Raw genomic sequence first — 16,119 nt, 5'->3', positions numbered from 1 at the left:
CTCTTTATGATTAATCATGTAAAATTTTTTTCTGCCCTAACCATTCCTGTGGTTACTGGAAAAAAAAAAAATGCAAACCTTTTGGAATTAAGAGCCAGGAACTGTCAAGTTTTATGATTTTTCTATTTGTTTATAGTACAAATTACCTTCAGAAGATAGAATAACCTCTAAGAATTAAAATTCAGTAAGAATCAAAATGATTGTGTCACTGGCTATACAAGAAGAAAAGCCATTTTCTGGTTGGGTGCAGTGGCTCACACCTGTAATCCTAGCACTTTGGGAGGTTGAGGCAGGCAGATCACCTGAGGTCAGGAGTTTGAGACCAACCTGACCAAAGTGGAGAAATCCTGTCTCTACTCAAAATACAAAACTAGCCGGGCACGGTGGCGCATACCTATAATCCCAGCTACTCGGGAAGCTGAGGCAGGAGAACCACTTGAACCCAGGAGGTGCAGGTTGCAGTAAGCCGAGATGCCACCACTGCACTCCAGCATGGGCAACAAGAAAGAAACTCTGGGGCCGGATGCGGTGGCTCAAGCCTGTAATCCCAGCACTTTGGGAGGCTGAAGCAGGTGGATCACGAGGTCAAGAGATCGAGACCATCCTGGTCAACATGGTGAAACCCTGTCTCTACTAAAAATACAAAACATTAGCTGGGTATGGTGGCACGTGCCTGTAATCCCAGCTACTCAGGAGGCTGAGGCAGGATAATTGCCTGAACCCAGGAGGCGGAGGTTGTGTGAGCTGAGATCACGCCATTGCACTCCAGCCTGGGTAACAAGAGTGAAACTCCGTCTCAAAAAAAAAAAAAAAAAAAAAAAAAAAAGAAGGAAGGCGGTGGCGGAGGCGGAGGCGGAGGCGGAGGAGGAGGAGGAGGAGGAGGAGGAGGAGGAGGAGGAGAAGGAAGCGGGGAGGAGGGGAGAGGAGGGGAGAGGAGGGGGGAGGAGGGGAGAGGAGGGGGGAGGAAGGGGGAGGAGGAGGAGGGGAGGAGGGGGGAGGAGGAGGAGGGGAGGAGGGGGAGGGAGAAGGAGGTGGAGGGAGGGGGGATGGGGGGAGGGGGAGGAGGAGAAGCTTGTTGATAAGGTTTGGTTCTGTGTCCCCAACCAAATTTCATCTCGAATTCTAATCCCCAGGTGTCAAGGGAGGGACCTGGTGGTAGGTGACTGGATCATGGGAATGGTTTACCCCATGCTGTTCTCTTGATAGTGAGTGAGTTCTCAGGAGAGTTGATGATTTTTAAAGTGTTTGGCATTTCCTTCCTCCCTCTCTCTCTTCTGCTGCCCATGTAAGGCACGCCTTGCTTGCCCTTCCCCTTATGTCACAATTATAAGATTCCTGAGGCCTCCCAAGCTATGCACAACTGAGTCAATTAAACCTCCTTTCTTTATAAATTGTCAAGTTTCAGGTAGTATCTTTATAGCAGTGTGAAAATGAACTAATACACTCATCTTTACCTCTCAGCAGGTACTGTAATATTCTAGTTGTAGGCCAAACTGAGTACTTTTTTTTAAAACATCTTAATCATAGTGCCTATAAAAGTGATACTTTAGATACATAAGATTTCCGGCCGGGCGCGGTGGCTCAAGCCTGTAATCCCAGCACTTTGGGAGGCCAAGGCGGGTGGATCCTGAGGTCAAGAGATCGAGACTATCCTGGTCAACATGGTGAAACCCCGTCTCTACTAAAAATACAAAAAATTAGCTGGGCATGGTGGCACGTGCCTGTAATCCCAGCTACTCAGGAGGCAGAGGCAGGAGAATTGCCTGAACCAGGAGGCGGAGGTTGCGGTGAGCCAAGATCGCGCCATTGCACTCCAGCCTGGGTAACAAAAGCGAAACTCCGTCTCAAAAAAAAAAAAAAAAAAAAAAAATTTCCTTGTCTACAAAAAAAAAATGCAGAATTCTGTTTGTATAACTAGACCTCTTAATTTTTTTAAGAAGTTCAGCTTAATAGGTACAATATCTAAGACTACAAATGCCCTAACAGCAGAGTAAATGACATACTCAATAATATTTTTTTTTTTGAGACGGAGTTTCGCTTTTGTTACCCAGGCTGGAGTGCAATGGCGCGATCTCGGCTCACCGCAACCTCCGCCTCCTTGTTCAGGCAATTCTCCTGCCTCAGCCTCCTGAGTAGCTGGGATTACAGGCACGCGCCACCATGCCCAGCTAATTTTTTGTATTTTTAGTAGAGACGGGGTTTCACCATGTTGACCAGGATGGTCTCGATCTCTTGACCTCGCGATCCACCTGCCTTGGCCTCCCAAAGTGCTGGGATTACAGGCTTGAGCCACCGAGCCCGGCTTACTCAATAATATTTAAAAGCACAATTCTTTTCAATTTTTCTTATTTTTGTCATGCATCTTGAAATGTAGCTTACCTTGCCATTTCATCTTCTACATATTTTTTAACAGCTTTCTCAGCAACTGTCCTATCCAGCTTTGCAATTGGTACTGTTTTTACTTCATCATATAGTGCCTGAGGTTCCTGAATAAATAAATTTACCGACATTTCAAAGAAAACGACTTAAATCTAGCTGTAATAAAAACAAATACCCATTTGTTTCTTCCAAAGAAATATATTTTATCCTAATTAAGTAGATAAATCACAATAGCTATTCTTACATTACACCACAGTGTTTGTTTTTTACATAACCTCTATAGTTGTAATATATCAAATATTAATAAGAAAGCATGATATAGGGAAAAAAACCACTCCAGTTTTGTAGTTACTCATTCCTGAGATAGAATTCTGGTTCCAATGTTTACTAGTTTGTGGGCCATAGAGGAAATATGACTTTATAAAATTAATGTGGTAACTAGTTGTAATGTATGTTTACAAAAACCGAGCATATGATGTTAAATTGTACAGATTATTAAAAACATCAACTATGACACATAAACATCCACACAAAAACTACAACCACTTTATACAATGGAAAACCAGTCACAAACAAAATATCTGTATCTTAACAATTATGCAAAAGTAAGTGACACCAAGAAACTATCAGTGTTTTTTATTATTTGCTGTCTTACCATTGCAATTTGAACCTCTCCTCCTGTAGCGTATACATCTCCATCATGATCACCATAAAGAAAAAATCTTAGTATGCTTCCATAAAAGAGGGGAAGTGTCTTGATTGTCTTGACCTAATATTTAGTTAAGAAAAAAAAAAAAAGCTTCAGTATTAAGATTTACTAAGAGAAATAGGCTTAATAATAATATTTTCAAAGAACTCTTTTATCACAAAGGAAAAAACCTTGGTAACCAGCATTAGAAAAACGAATGAAAGCAGCACTCTATCTTCAAATAAAATTGTATTTTTGAAGTTCTGTACTTAACAAATCATCATAAAAATATAGCAACTTCTTTACACAAAGATGTTAGAATTAAGCATGTATCTTAAAAGTCCATAATTCCTTCAAACTCAGTTCTTATGAATGCCAATATACCTGAAACCTTTTTCCCCCATAAAATTCTGTTCTCAGACTATGAACAGCTATTTGTAAACTTTGACAAATTAAAATTATTTTTCAAATAAATCAGCTCGTATTTCTTCTCCTTACTTGGCTTAAAAAATCTAAGGGAAATTTCCACTACTCCGATTCAGAAATTCCCAACAAGGACTACAAGAGTTTATCCCCAACCTACCTTTCTAGCCTCATTTCTAAACTATTTCTCTTCATACATAAAATAGGCAGCAGGACAAGCCAGCTTTTACTACTTGCTGTTTTTCTGCACGTTACCTATGCACATCCCTATGCTCAGATTATATTCTAGAAAGCATTCTACTCCATCACCATAAGCATTTGATAAAAATGATCACTCCTTTCTTCTTGAAACTCTTCACTTGGTTTCAGGGATGCCATATTTTGCTATTTTCCTTCTATCTCACCAGCTTATCCCTGTCAGTCTCCTCTGCCAGCTCCTCACTTTCATGCTAACCCCTAAGTGCTGGGAAAGCTCCAGGCTCAATCCTTTCTCTCTTTAGCTATTCTCACCAAGTATAGGTGATCTCATCTAGTTCTACAGCTTTAAATATATGATGTTATCTCTCATTTATGGAGAGAACAGACAGCCTTCTACCTTGTAATTATTTGTGTAAACCTGAGCCTCTACCCCCTTCAAGGTCCACACAAATGCTACTTTTTCCCAAAGTATTTAATGATCTGCTCTCTTCTTCCAACCCACATCAACCAAAAAAAAAAAAAAAAAAAAAAAAAAATCAAAAAATCCTCTCCTTTCCTTCTAACCTGCCAAAACACTATTAATCCTCTCTTTTCATTGCACTTATCCCCTTCTTACCTATTATTTATGCTTACAGTATCTCCACTGTTAGTACATAATATCCCCAAGAACAAAGTACATCTCCTAGATCTCTGAATTCTCCACCACACAGTCAAAAGGTGTGTTAACTTACTGTTAGCAGAGGCTTGACAAAAAAGTATTTAAAAATCAGTACTTCACACATTACATTAAAAAGCAAGCAAACAAACATAAAACACAGATCTCCATGTGAGTAAAGTTTAGTTTAGGAAACAATAAAACTTTGTTAATTGAGCCTCTGGCAATAGTTTTTTTTAATACTATAATAAATTATGTAATTTAAAATCGGTTTGTCCTTTTCATTCTTACCTGGCTCCTGAGGCGCCAATACTTGTATTGTTTATTGTTACTGTTATTAAATTCTAATACATCTAATTTGGTCTCAAATTCTACTAAAAATTCAATCTAAAAATAAGTTAAATTTCCTTAGAGATGATGGAAGACACTGATGTCAAACAGGCCTGTTAAGAGTTTGGATAAACGTTTTCCATGAAATGTGAAAATGGGAAGAAAAAGCAATTCTAAAAAATAGCTTATTTTCTATACGTGTGATTTTGCATGTGTTTTAAATTAAATTAAATATAATGAGAAAAAAGTGAAAATAAGTTAAACCTACCAGCTGTCCTGCTTTGTATATCTTTCCATCCCATTCTATTGCTGCATATGTTGCCCAGGGACCTTGCTTTTTAGAAGGGAGATCAGGACGTGTAATTGTTCCCTTAAAAAGTGTAAATTTTATTTGTTTATCATACTTTTCATGACAGTCCTTCAGCCATAAAGCAAATTCTCTGTCAATTTTCATTCGTTGTTCCTGTTGAATTTTAAAATGTTTTATGAAATAAATCTACTAGTAAATAAATATAACCATAAACATTTGTCACTCATTTCATTTTTCCTTTCATATACCCCAACTCAGAAAACCTAATAGAAAATTAAATATTATGCTAGATCCTTTCCCTGTACACATTTAGAATATTTCAAACAAAAGCATTATCAAAGAAGAAAAATTTGGTATCATTCTTAGAACGAAGGTCTCAGTGGTCAATGCCAACAATAAAACCTTTCTTTCCTCCTTTAAGTCCTAGGATACACTAAAAACTGATGAACCCTTGCTGCCTAGGAGGAGAACTAGCTAGCTCCAGAAAAGGGGTAAGTGGAAGCCTTTTCACTGTAAACCACAGTCTCAATGGGAGGATAAAAATCTCGTTGTGTATCAAGCACTCTATAACCATGAATACAATATATAAACAACAGATAGTAAATCTGCAGTAGTAAAATTTCATTGGGAGAAGCAATTGAGAAACAGATAACAGAAAAGACTCCTTATGAGGGTGATAATGAAAAAAAGGTTGAGAAACACTGTTACGCAAAATGTACTTTACAATCTTCTATTATATATATATAGCCTACCCAAAAAATAAACTCAAACTATAAAAATCAAGTGTTTCCTAATAATACTTAAGAAGATGTATTTTTGCCAACAGTTCTTCACCCTGTTGAAAGAGAATGCAGAAATTTGTGTTCAAGCATAAGCTGCTGTACACTTGTTTGATGCCTGCCTCTAGGACAATGAGGAGGTAAGACAGTCTCCCCATTACATCTTTCAGGGGGTAGTCTGTAAAGTTACCGAACTCCTTTCCTTCTAATATACTTTACACCATAATAAACCATTTCCAAAAGAAAGGCAAAATTAAAAATAATTTCAGGCAAAGTTTCTGAAGCCTGCTGTCAAGAAATACTCTTAGTTTATTAATAAATTTGATATTTTAAAGTTATATTAATAAGAAATATATATACGTCGTAAAGACTCATATATCCAAAATGGTATACAATTTCCAGGAAATTGCTGCTGCCCTTATTCCTATACCTAGGTACCAACTCTTTTCTAAATCAGCAAATCATTGTTGTCAGTTTGTCGTCTTGGCATGGATATTAAATTATTAACTAGGAATCACAAAGTCTGACTACCAAATTGTTAAACTGCACTTCTAACACTCTCAGGATGGATTCACTATCAACCAAACAAATTACCAGATGCACTAATTCCAGACACTCAATAACAGTCAATGTACAATTCAGTAGGCATATCAAGGTGGCAGTTAATCTAGGGAAGAGTATGCTGACATTCATTTTATAATATTCTTTCAACTTTTCTTTTCTTTTCTGAGACGGAGTTTCACTCTTGTTACCCAGGCTGGAGGGCAATGGCGCAATCTTGGCTCACTGCAACTTCCACTTCCTGGGTTTAGGCAATTCTCCTGCCTCAGCCTCCTGAGTAGATGGGATTACAGGCACGTGCCACCATGCCCAGCTAATTTTTGTATTTTTAGTAGACATGGGGTTTCACCATGTTGACCAGGATGGTCTCTATCTCTTGACCTCATGATCCACCCGCCTCGGCCTCCCAAAGTGCTGGGATTACAGGTGTGAGCCACCGAGCCCGGCTATTCTTTCAACTTTTCTATGTACTTGAACATTTCTTTTCTTTCTTTCTTTATTTTTTATAGAGAGGGAGTATCACTATATTGCCCAGGCTGGTCTTGAACTCCTGGCCTCAAGTCATCCTCCTGCCTCAGCCTCTCAATTAGCCAGGATTACAGGTGTGAACCATCATACCCAGCTTGAATTTTTCAAAATTAGAAAATACATATTTTAAAAGTACAGTGTAACAAAGGAATAGAATTAACTTATTATGGATAGCTTTTGAAAAGACCCACTGCGCAATAAAAGTTGGATAATGAACACCATATTATAAATGAATTCTATGTGTATTATAACTGAATAGTAACTTATTTTGATAAGACCTTTCTCAGTGAATAAAAGTATCCTAATCTATGATTCAGAATCTCCATAATAGCAAAATTAATTTCAACATCTTATAGGAATGACTGACTATAAATACTATTCACTATGCATTATATTCATTGCCCAGCAATAAGTTGATAATAAAATCATCTATTTCTTGGTAATTCAACATTAAACTACTGAAAGAATAGTATCAAGTAAAAATTTCTGAGGTCTGTGCATATACTAGCATGCTAGTTACACTCAACTTTTTAACAAATTTCAAAGTGGAATCATTCTTTTTATATTAATCGATGCATGTATTTTAATACTGATCAACTTCAAACCATCTTTTAGCTCAAAGTACTTCACAGTTTTACCCTCAAGACTAGCTAAAAATTGCACAATTAGGTTATTAATCTACAAATAAATACTTTAAAAGAAGTACAACTGTTCATACATGTTCTCATTAAGATGCTTCTGTGGCTTCTACTATGTCAAGGGCTTAATATTAAGATCTTGGCCAGGCAAGGTGGTTCACACCTGTAATCCCAGCAGTTTAGGAGGCTGAAGTGGGTGGATCGCCTGAGGTCAGGAGTTCGAAACCAGCCTTGCCAACATGGTAAAACCCCATCTCTACTAAAAGTACAAAAATTAGCCAGGTATGGTGGCATGTGCCTGTAGTCCCAGCTACTCAGGAGGCTGAGGAGGGAGAATACCCTGAACCCAGAAGGCAGAGGTTGCAGTAAGTCAAGACTGCACCACTGCACTCCAGCTTTGGCGACAGAGCGAAATTCTGTCTTAAACAAACAAATAAACAAACAAACTAATAAAGATATGTAAATTCTAAATCCCATCCCAACCTAGTCTAATTTGTTTAAAATTTTTTAGTAATGTGAACACTTGCGGCTCATAAAATATTTATACATCATAGTCTTTTGATGCAAAATATCAATAAAACCTACAGTGCTATTATCTTTTACATAAAAATAAAACACTTGCAAATATCCAGAACTTTGTATTTAAAAATCATACCTGTCCATTTAAAATCCTTGTAAAAAGAGTGTTCTTATCTTTCAATTTTAGCTCAAGATCCATAAACGTCAGTTTATTTGTGCTGACCTGGAATTTGTCATTAGTGAATAATGCACCAGATATTCTATTGTAGCATTCAATTGGTGCAAGCCCTCTCTTCTTAGGAGGAGTACACCAGTCAAAGCTTAAACAGAACAAAATGTTAGTTAATAAAAAAATTAGGTTGTAAAAATATAATTTCAGCAAAAATCAAACTTACTCTTCAACTGATGTATATGGTATTAATCGTCCATTCCAAAAACATTCAAAAATAGGCCTTTTCCCTCTAGCTGCTTTCTCAAGTATGAAACAATCATCATCATCATCTTCATCTTTTAATTCTAGATCAAAAGCGCAAATGGAACAAAATGTTTATTGCTAAAATGCGAGAAATAATGAAACAAACACATATAATCTTTCAAGTTTCATTCTATAAACCTAAAAGTAGTTTTATACTCTGCCCATAAAAAGGCAGTTTTCCAAAGTGGTTCCACATTACCAATGGTGTCTGTCATTTAAAAGTCAGTAATTACTTATATACAAACCAATCTGTTAAAAGTATTATACTAGCTGCTGGGCCTGTCATCTTTAAAACCTATTCATAGGGTTAAAAGAGTCTTACATCCAAAAAGATTATTATCCCTATAGCAAAATCCCTCTTTCCTACAAATACAGGAGCTTAAATCCTTTATCTAAAACAGTTTCACAATTTTATCAGAACTAGTATGTTAACAAGAAAATCACCTGAGAAATCTATGACATCTAATAGCAGCAAGTTTACCTAGTTTGGACAAATTAGTGAATGATGCTAAAATTAAGTTTACTTTTTAGAAATTATTTCATCTTCAGATTCAGGTAATCATGAAAAAATGTACACAGAATTTTAAGATATGTTACTACGCATCAAGAGGATTAATTAGCACAGTTGTCTATAACATTATGTTTATTAGCAACCCACTCTCATATATCCAGATAAATTAGGATTAAACAACATGATCCTGACATATTAACACCTCAGCTAACCTGGTATTAGAGTTCATCCACCTAAAATAAAACCTTCTCCCCAAAAGCCCTCATAAGAAGTCTCTTATATAATCCTTTCAATCAAACAAAATCACTTTTCTCTTAGAGGAGAATCCCTCTGATTGATCACTCAACTTAATGGCTCTTCTTTTAAGATAGCATTTGAAAAACTTTATATCTTTTTGTCTATTAGCACACAAAAATTGGAAATAGCAAATTTAAGAGGTCAGAGATGGCCAGACACAGTGGCTCATGCTTGTAATCCTAGCACTTTGGGAGGCTGAGGTGGGAGGACTGCCTGAGCTCAGACACCACCCTGGGCAGTATGACAAAACCATGTCTCTAATAAAATACAAAAGATTAGCCTGGCATGGTAATGGGCACCTGTAGTCCCAGTTACTTGTGAGGCTGAGCCACAAGAACTTCTTGAACCCAGGAGGTAAAGACTGCAGTGAGCCTCGATTACACCACTGCTCTTCATTCTGGGTGACAACGCAAGACTTTGTCTCCAAAACAAAAACAAAAAGGTCAATGGAGCCATTGAGTAACAACATGCACTGAACAGGAGCACTACTAAATAGTGGCGAGCACTATTCTAAGAAGGTGCCCAGTTTTATAATTTGTTCTTCACAACAACCCTATGAGGTACGAACTACCCATTTCCCAGATAAGGAAACTAAGGTAGGGAGTAGTTTGTTCTATAGGAAGCAGCAAAGATGGGATTCAAATCAGGAAATCTGGTTGCAGACCCTACAAAACTAAGAATATACTAAGTATTCTGAATGAAAAAGTTTAACATTGTTAATCTATAAATTCAATGCAACCCCAATAATCCCACTAGGATTATTTTAAGTGAATGTACGAAGCTGATTCCAAAATTATTTAGAGAGCAAAAGTTTATAATACTATTCTCAAAAAGGAACAACAGTGAAAATGTTTTGACCCAAAGATATCAAATTACAAGATAAAGCTGCAAGACAGTATCATTACTCATATATAAAATATAAAACAGTACCTTACAATAAAGAATCTAGACCTATGTACTTATGGAAACTTTATATTATAAAAGCAATATGTCTAACTATTGGGTAAATTATAATATTCAATAACTAGTACTAAGAAACCAAATACCACATAGAAAATATTGTTAAATTCCTATCCCTCTACCAAACAAAAAAAAAAAAAAAAAAAAAAAATTTACTAAGCCGGGTATGGTGGTTCACACGTGCAATCCTAGTACTCTGGGAGGCCAAGGCAGGAGGATTGTTTCAGGACAGTAGTTCAAGACCAGCCTGAGCAACATGCCAAGACCCTATCACTCAAAAATTTAAATAAATAAATAGGGCTGGGCATGGTGGCTCACGCCTGTAATCCCAGCACTTTGGGAGGTTGAGGTGGGCAGATCACAAGGTCAAGAAATCAAGACCATCATGGTCACCATGGTGAAACCCTGTCTCTACTAAAAATACAAAAAATTAGCTGGGTATGGTGGTGCGTGCCTGTAATCCCAGCTACTCGGGAGGCTGAGGCAGGAGAATTGCCTGAACCCAGGAGGCGGAGGTTGCGGTGAGCCGAGATCACACCATTGCACTCCAGCCTGGGTAACAAGAGTGAAACTCCATCTCAAAAAAATAAAAAATAAAAAATAAATAAATAAATAAAACCCGACCTCACCCTACATATAAAAAAGGAAAACACAGATGCATTACCATAAAATGACAATGAAAACAAAAAAGCTATAGATTTATATCATCCTGAGGTGTAAAAAGCCTTTCTAAAATACAACAAAATCAGAAAGCATAAAGAAAAAGCTGAAGATATGATGGCATAAAGTATAAAACTACAAGAAGGATAAAGAGAAGACAACAGAGAGAACATATAAATGATGAACATGTATACATATCTAAAAGTTTAGTTTTGTAATAGAACTAATAGTTCATTAAAGATTTATTCATCTAGAAATGAAAAATTACAAATACCTAACAACCTAAGACTTGCATAAGAAAAAAAATTTAATATTTATTTAGCTAACTTTAACAGCCTAACTGATAATCATTTAAAAAAATCACTGTCCTAAATCACAACTTCATATTTTATAACTAAGAAAACAGATTAACCTACTTGATGGAAAACATGGATCGTCAGGGTAAGTTTCTCTATCATATAAGAATGGATGATAACGGATAATTCCTTCCACTACACCGTCTCCTTCAACATGAGCCTTGAACTCAAAACTATCAGCTGCTGTGTTTATATACAACGTCTGCATGTCATCTTGTATTTCCCTTAGGTTGACAATCTTAGGTGCCTTCCCTTTTTCAAACATAGAAATCTAAAATAAAAATGAACAAAAATAATTAAATTCTATGGTAACTTTACTTTTGTTCTCAGCTATGATTCAACAACAGAATAAATAAAAATTATGTTTATTTTTACAAGTAATAATCTAGCTTAATGAAATATACGTATTTATATATGAGTTAAATAGCTTTAAGTAGCATCTCGATAAGGAACATACTACTAAAAAATCTAATGTAAGCAAAGAAACGGCAAATCAGAGCCAAAGGAAAGATAAGTCATGAGTACATTTAATTCAAGATTTCTTGCTAGAGGTAGGAAGTGGGACAATATTCTATGTGAAATTCTAACATGTGGGTTAGGATACTGAGAATCCAACACTCAGATGCTCTGTGCTGCTAAATCTTGTCACCACCATATAACTTCTACAAACAAAAGGAGAGCTACATTATCTCCTCCATGCTTCAAGAGATGATTGATGTTTAGTAACAACGCATATCTCTACAGAAGAGAGACAAAAAAAGATGAACCAAGCACTACAGTAAATAAAGGCTCAAGAAAAATACATCTATTTTTTTAAATACAGGAATACTGTAATCTCTTTAGCTGGATATCAAACAATGAAAACAGTTTGGTAAAAAACAAGGAGAGAGAAGTTGTCTAATTATCATGTGTTTTTTATTATCCCAAGTCATTTGAGACTGGAACATATATCTCATAATTTTTAATATTTTAAGATGGATTTTTCTCTTACTTCAATATCAATGTTGTTGAAAGGTCCAACTTCTTTTGATGTTCGTATTTCATTTCCTTTTGGGCCATGAATATAGTAATGATAGATATGCCTAAAATAGAGAAGAATATACTTTTAATTCATATAACAATATAGTTAATGTAATCTTCCATCAAAAAAATTTTAACACTATTTACTAGGTATCAAGCACTTTATTAAGCATTTTAAAATAGGTATTCCATTTTTTTTAAATGGTAAAAACAACTGAGATGCAGGTATTATTACATCTCATTTTACAGATACAGAACCTGGGGTACAAGGAGTATATATAATTTATCTGACATCACAGAATAGAGTTAGGGAGCCATGGGCTTCAACCCAGGCCTTTCCAACTTCAAACACCATACACTTTATATTTCTAAGAGGAATAATTCATCAAATAAATATAAACTAGACAGCAAGAGTCTATAATTCTACTTGCCAGGTATGTGCCAGAAAGGATTCAATTATTGGGGGTAAACTCGATTAGATATCTAATCTCAATATGAGAATATCATTTTAGAACAGCAGTCCCCAGTCCTTTTGGCACCAAAACCAGTTTCGTGGAAGACAATTTTTCTAGGGATGAGAGTTGAGGCGGGTGGTTTGCGATGAATCCACCTTAGATCATCAGGCATTAGCCTCATAAGGAGCATGCAACCCAGATGCCTCACATGCATAGTTCACATTAGGGTTCATGCTCCTGAGAAAAATCAAGTGCTGCCTCTGATCTGACAGAAGGCAGAGCCAGGCAGTAATGGTTCACTCATTTGCCTGCCACTCACTGTGGGGCCTGGTTCCTAACAGGCCGCAGATGGGTACCAGTTCACAAGCAGTGGATTGGGGACCCCTATTCTAGAATATTCATCTCTCCTCTCCTATAGCACTGAGACAACCTTACCTCAACATTTCAAAAACAAAACTAATAAATTTGACATCATTTCACTGAAAATCAACACTTTGGAAATCAATGCCTCTTTATTTTTTAAGTAAAGGTTAAAAAAGATTATATTTTGATAGTATTACTCAAGATTATAAAATAATCATGCCTGTATCTGTGAAATAGAAATTTGCAATATTTCCTCATAATCCTTCTTTGTTAGAGCCAAAGTATATTTTACTTATGTGTTAATGTCCAGAGTTCCTTCAGTAAAAAGAAACTATAACTATAAAATAGCTAACAAAATATGTACTTAAAGAAGAAAACTGCAATGTCCTATTTAAATACCTTGGGTAACAGCAATGATAAACAGAAATATTCAAGAAGTATTCCTAAAATCAAATTTATTTTCCAAAAAAAAAAAAAAAAAAAGACAAAACTAAAATTCTGCTACTGCACATCTATGTATAAAATTGAGACTCTCAAGAGTAATAGCCTTTTGGGTAAATGTAAAAAGATACATTTTTAAAATATAAATTTTGTGCAGAGGTACCGATTTTGCAAGTCTCAGTAATTCAGACTAATGCAAATAAGGGAAACAATCCAGTAAACCATATGTATCACACAGCTATAAAAAATAATTTTAGAGCCATTAAATAACTACTCCTCTGATTTGGTCTAATGGGATACACAGTTCCTACAAGTTTTGCTGGAATAAACAATTATTTTTGGTACTAATGTCATATAGGCACAATGTATATATATTTTTTATTTTAATAGGCTTAATGCATTCATTCACTTGATAAACAATTTGAGCATCTACCATGTAGCAAGTATTCTTCCAGAAAACACTGGAAATACAGCAGTGAATTTAACAAAAAAAATTATATATATACGTGGTATGGAAGATTATGACAGGGCTATGGAAAGGCAGCACAAAATGGGGTTGTGGAAGTGATATAGTCCTCAATTTGACAAGTTGTGAAGTTCATTTTTAATTTTATAATATTGTAAAAATCCTGTTCCTCAAATAATGTTCAGTATACTAGAGGTGATCTATAAATATTTACAGAACAAATAGAGAGCTGTTTCAATAACAACAACAGAGTACTGAATAATACTGATGGGAAGAAAATGAGACAAGCAAAAAGGATACCAAAGAGGCCTCAATGTATCTGTATTATTTTCTGTCTTAGAAAAGTTAAGTAGCAACATTTCCTAAGCCAAATATAATTACTTACGCTAACTGTCGTGTCCAAAGATGGAAATAATTTTTCAAGTACTGTATATGTTCTGGTTGTACCCCTGTGATAACCACAGCAGTAAAGCTATCTTTTTCCTTCTCCTCTATGATAAGGTGATGTAGAAATCTTTCATCATCATTTGTAATGTGACCAGAATCAGAGGGCTACAGGAGTGAAGAGAAATACAACAGATTAAATTTTAATTATACAAATAGCTATTGCATCAAATTTTAACGTGATTTACTTGGAGTTTCACAAATAGGCTTCAGAAAAACTTCTGGAGGAAACTGGTACAATACAACAAACTGGCTGAGTGTGTGACAACACTGTGAAGACAAGAGAACTTTCACACATACTGCTAACCTGGCATGCATAAAAAGCACCCTCTTACAATGCTAAACCAATTTTAGAATCATAAAAGAAAAGGTAAATACAAATACTGAGTTTTAAAACGTCTTAAAAATTGAGGACACTTACCATAGGGTGGAATGAATCCTTGCTTGGGAAATCTACCACTTAACTTGGTCAGAACCAATGCCCAGCCCTCCATGTTCAAGAAAACTACGGGGCAGGCTGGACCCAGCTAGCTAAGCCCAAACACACTATTTTTAAAAGTAAAATTATCCTGGACACCAACCCACTTTCAGAGAATATATGAAGCTTATGGAAGGAAAGTGGTAGGGGAATTTGAGGATAAAATTACAAACTTCTCAATGTGTAGCATGAACCTATGTTTTAAAAAACTGCAGGCCAGGCGTGGTAGCTCACGCCTGTAATCCCAGCACTTTGGGAGTCCAAAGTAGGTAGATCACTTGAGGTCAGGAGTTAGAGACCAGCCTGGCCAACATGGTGAAACTCCATCTCTATTAAAAACATAAAATTAGTCAAGCATGGTGGTAAGTGTCTATAATCCCAGCTACTAGGGAGGCTGAGGCAGGAGAATCACTTTAACCTGGGAGGCAGAGGTTGCAGTGAGCCAAGATTGCACCACTGCACTCCAGCCTGGGCAACAAGCATGAAAGTCTGTCTCAAAAAAATAAATTTTGTGTGTGTGTGTGTGTGTGTGTGTGTATTCATGTGCAGTCATATGGCACATAATAACATTTCTATTAACAATTGACTGCAGTGGTCCCAGATGATAATACAGTATTATACAATTACTGTACCTTTTTATGTTTAGATATATTTAGCTACACAAACATTTGCCATTCTGTTACAACTGCCTACAGTAATAAGCTGTACAAATTTGCAGACTAGGAGCAGTATGCTACACCATTCAGCTGAGGTGTGTAGTAAGCCATGCCATCTACGTTTGTGTAAGTACACTCTATGTTCACATAGCAACAAAATAACCTAATGACACATTTCTCAGAAAGCATCCCTGTCCTTAAGTGACAGGAGACTATTTCTACCGTGTATGTTGCTATATACATTTTAAAACTGTGGAAATAAAAATACAGACTATTCTATCTAAAAGATTAGTTGACTTTCAAAAATAAGTATGTGTGATTACTTGCTTAATTAAAAACTGCTGTAGTTCTTTTAGAATGTCTACCAAATTCTAAAATTTCTGATTAAAAAAAAACCCTTAAGACTATAACTCTACAAAACCATTCTAATGCATCTCTACACATTAAATTACTAATAACACAGCTACAATATATACAAATAACACTTGATACACTTTGAGTCAGTAAATTAGTCAGAATTTACTAATGA

At 36.0% G+C, this 16,119-nt stretch overlaps 1 protein-coding gene across 1 annotated transcript in view; it reads right to left on the bottom strand.

Moving 5' to 3' along the window:
- SMCHD1 (structural maintenance of chromosomes flexible hinge domain containing 1) overlaps positions 1 to 16,119 on the bottom strand; it is a 159,524-nt gene that overhangs the window by 100,392 nt on the left and 43,013 nt on the right. Inside the window, exons 8-15 of the mRNA XM_003924806.4 lie at positions 14,398 to 14,564; positions 12,259 to 12,349; positions 11,328 to 11,538; positions 8,404 to 8,524; positions 8,145 to 8,328; positions 4,942 to 5,136; positions 3,035 to 3,148; positions 2,380 to 2,486 (exon numbers count right to left, since the gene is read on the bottom strand). Of these exons, the coding sequence (XP_003924855.3) occupies positions 2,380 to 2,486; positions 3,035 to 3,148; positions 4,942 to 5,136; positions 8,145 to 8,328; positions 8,404 to 8,524; positions 11,328 to 11,538; positions 12,259 to 12,349; positions 14,398 to 14,564 (1,190 nt within the window). The remainder of the gene's footprint in view (positions 1 to 2,379; positions 2,487 to 3,034; positions 3,149 to 4,941; positions 5,137 to 8,144; positions 8,329 to 8,403; positions 8,525 to 11,327; positions 11,539 to 12,258; positions 12,350 to 14,397; positions 14,565 to 16,119) is intronic.

Source organism: Saimiri boliviensis, chromosome 13 (genome assembly GCF_048565385.1).
Source record: "Saimiri boliviensis isolate mSaiBol1 chromosome 13, mSaiBol1.pri, whole genome shotgun sequence".
In the NCBI taxonomy this organism is placed as follows: Eukaryota; Metazoa; Chordata; class Mammalia; order Primates; family Cebidae; genus Saimiri; species Saimiri boliviensis.
This window is presented reverse-complemented; position numbering and strand designations above follow the sequence as displayed.